Genomic DNA, 2,306 nt, shown 5'->3' with positions numbered 1-2,306 from the left:
CTCCCTGGGGGCCCCCTGGGAGCCTTTGGGGGCCCCCTGGGGGCCCCCTGGGAGCCCCCTGGGAGCCTTTAGGGGCCCCTGGTGGCCCCCTTGGAGCCTTTAGGGGCCCCCTGGGGGCCCCCTGGGAGTCTTTGGGGGCCTCCTGGGGCCCCCCAAAAGCCCTTGTTGCTGCCCCTGGGGCCCCCCGTTTGGCCAGAGCCTGGGGGCCCCCTTTGGAGGCTGCGACAAAAAGAAAGCAGCAGCAAAAGCTGCTACAGCAAACAGCCATAGTGGGGCCCTAGGAGCCCTGCGGGGGCCCCCAAAGGGGGGCCCCTAGAGGGGCCCCCAGAGGAGCCCCCAGAGGGGCCCCCAGAGGGGCCCCTTAGGTTTTAATGGGGGCATCTCAAGAGCTGCTGCGGCATAGGGTCATTTTGCCGTTGGTGGGCCGTTGCCGCTAGGTCGCGCTGCTGCCCCCCCCTCCCTGCTGCTGCTGCTGCTGCTGCTGCTGCTGCTGCTGGGGCTGCTGCTGGAGGAAGTCTGAGACGGAAGAGCCGACAACTCTGAGGGCCCTGCCGATGCCCTCGAGGCCCCTGACGAGGCCGCCGGCGTGCGCGTGGAGGAGGTGCTGCTGCTGCTGCTGCGCTGCTGCTGCTGCGCGTCTGCTGCTGCTGCAGCAGCAGCAGCTTTCGTGCAAGTGCATGCAGCAAAGGTAAGAACCATAGGGCCTCCCGTCAATGCAATAAAATTCCGGAAAATATCTTATGCTGCTGAATCCGTTGCGGAGATAAAAGGAGAGAGCAGCAGCATTATAATCTGCCACGTGTAGATACAGTGCAACAGTTGCTGCTGGGTTGCTGCTGGACCTGAAAAACCCCACAGCTTGCTGCAGCAGCGCAGCAGCAACTCCCAGCCGCCGCAGCGGAGCAGCAACAGCAAGCGTCAGCACGTACGCCAGGTCGCTGCACTCCCGCTCGCCCTCCCCGCCTGCTGCTGCAGCAGCAGCAGCAGCAGCAGCAGCAGCGGCGGCGCGCTCCCGGTCCCACGTGCTGCTGGCCCCCGCCTGCTCCCCTGCTGCTGCTGCTGCAGTGGTGGCGCACGCGGAGGCTTCGCTAGGGCGCCTTGCCTCCGAGGTTGAAGCCTCAGCAGCAGCAGCAGCTGCTGCTGCTGCTGCTTCGTTCTTGCTGCTGCTGCTTTCCTGGCCAAAGGCTGAAAAGAATGAAGGAAAACCCAACAGCCCCTGCTGCCGCGCAGCCAGCTGCAGGCGGCAGGGCTCTTGCTGCTGCGCTGCAGTGGGGGCCCCCGGGGCCCCCTCCTCCGCAGGTGCTGCAGCGCCTGCTGCAGCGGCTGTAGCAGAAGCAGCAGCAGCAGCAGCAACTGCAGCAGCAGCGGCTTCCGCCATCTCCTCCTCCTTCTCCTTCACCCAGCTGCGCACAACTTCTGCATCTTCTTGGCCAATGTAAGTGAGGCTCTGGGAGACGGTGATGACACCCACAATCAGCTCTTCCTGCTGCTGCTGCTGCTGCTGCTGCTGCTGCTGCTGCTGCTGCTGCTGGGGGGTGGAGCTGCCTGTGGACTGCCAGGAGGAGAACCAGGAGAACCGCTCGCTGCTCGGCGCTGCTGCTGCTGCTGCTGCCGGCGCTGCTGCTGCTGCCGGCGCTGCAGCTGCGCCCGCCCGCCCGCCGGCCGCCGGCGCAGGCCCCTGCTGCTGCTGCTGCTGCTGCTGCTGCTGCTGCTTGAGTTTGAGAATGTCGCTGCGCTTGAGAACAGCCAAAAGGGCAAAGCCCCTGCCGGAACAAATGTAAGAATAAAAGGCGTCGTTGTAGGCAAAGGGAAAGGTCTCTGCATGCAGCTGCTGCAGCTGCTGGTAATCTGCTGCTGCAGCAAGTCGGTAAGACACCAGCGGCTGCAGCAGCAAAGCAGGCAGCCCCGCCACTTCCCGGTGTACAGGCAGCTGCAGCACGGGACACGGGATCCCGCAGTCCGTAGGAATCGCCGAAGACACGGCGTACTGCTGCTGCTGCTGCTGCTGCTGCTGCTCGCACTCCAGCAGCTCCTCCTGGGGGGCCCCCATAAAAGGCAGCCCCAAGTGTGGGGCCCCCGCGAGCAGCACTTCTGAGGTGTATCTACACAGCTGCGAGAAGCTGCTTTCTTCTGCTTCTTCTGCATGCGGAGCAAAAACTGAATCTAAAGAAGAATGTCTTTCCCGGGCTTTGGGGGCCCCCGGGGGGCCCCCGGGGGGCCCCCTGGGGGCCCCCAGGGGCCCCCTGGGGGCCCCCCCCCCGGGGGGGGCCCGGGGGGCCCCCCCGGCAGCGGGGGGCCCGGGGGGC

The 2,306-nt window shown here is 66.2% G+C and overlaps 1 protein-coding gene across 1 annotated transcript; it reads right to left on the bottom strand.

Annotated features, from left to right (window-relative positions):
• Nucleotides 1-433: 433 nt before the first annotated feature.
• On the bottom strand, nt 434-2,050 carry ETH_00013435 (acetlytransferase, GNAT family domain containing protein, putative; the record flags this gene model as incomplete). Its single annotated transcript, XM_013378678.1, has 1 exon — nt 434-2,050. One exon carries the CDS (start codon nt 2,048-2,050, stop codon nt 434-436), a length of 1,617 nt encoding a protein of 538 aa, XP_013234132.1.
• Nucleotides 2,051-2,306: the final 256 nt, after the last annotated feature.

Source organism: Eimeria tenella, genomic scaffold (genome assembly GCF_000499545.2).
Source record: "Eimeria tenella Houghton genomic scaffold, Eth_scaff94, whole genome shotgun sequence".
In the NCBI taxonomy this organism is placed as follows: Eukaryota; Apicomplexa; class Conoidasida; order Eucoccidiorida; family Eimeriidae; genus Eimeria; species Eimeria tenella.
Note: the sequence above shows the minus strand (reverse complement) of the source record. Positions and strands in the feature narration are given on the sequence as shown.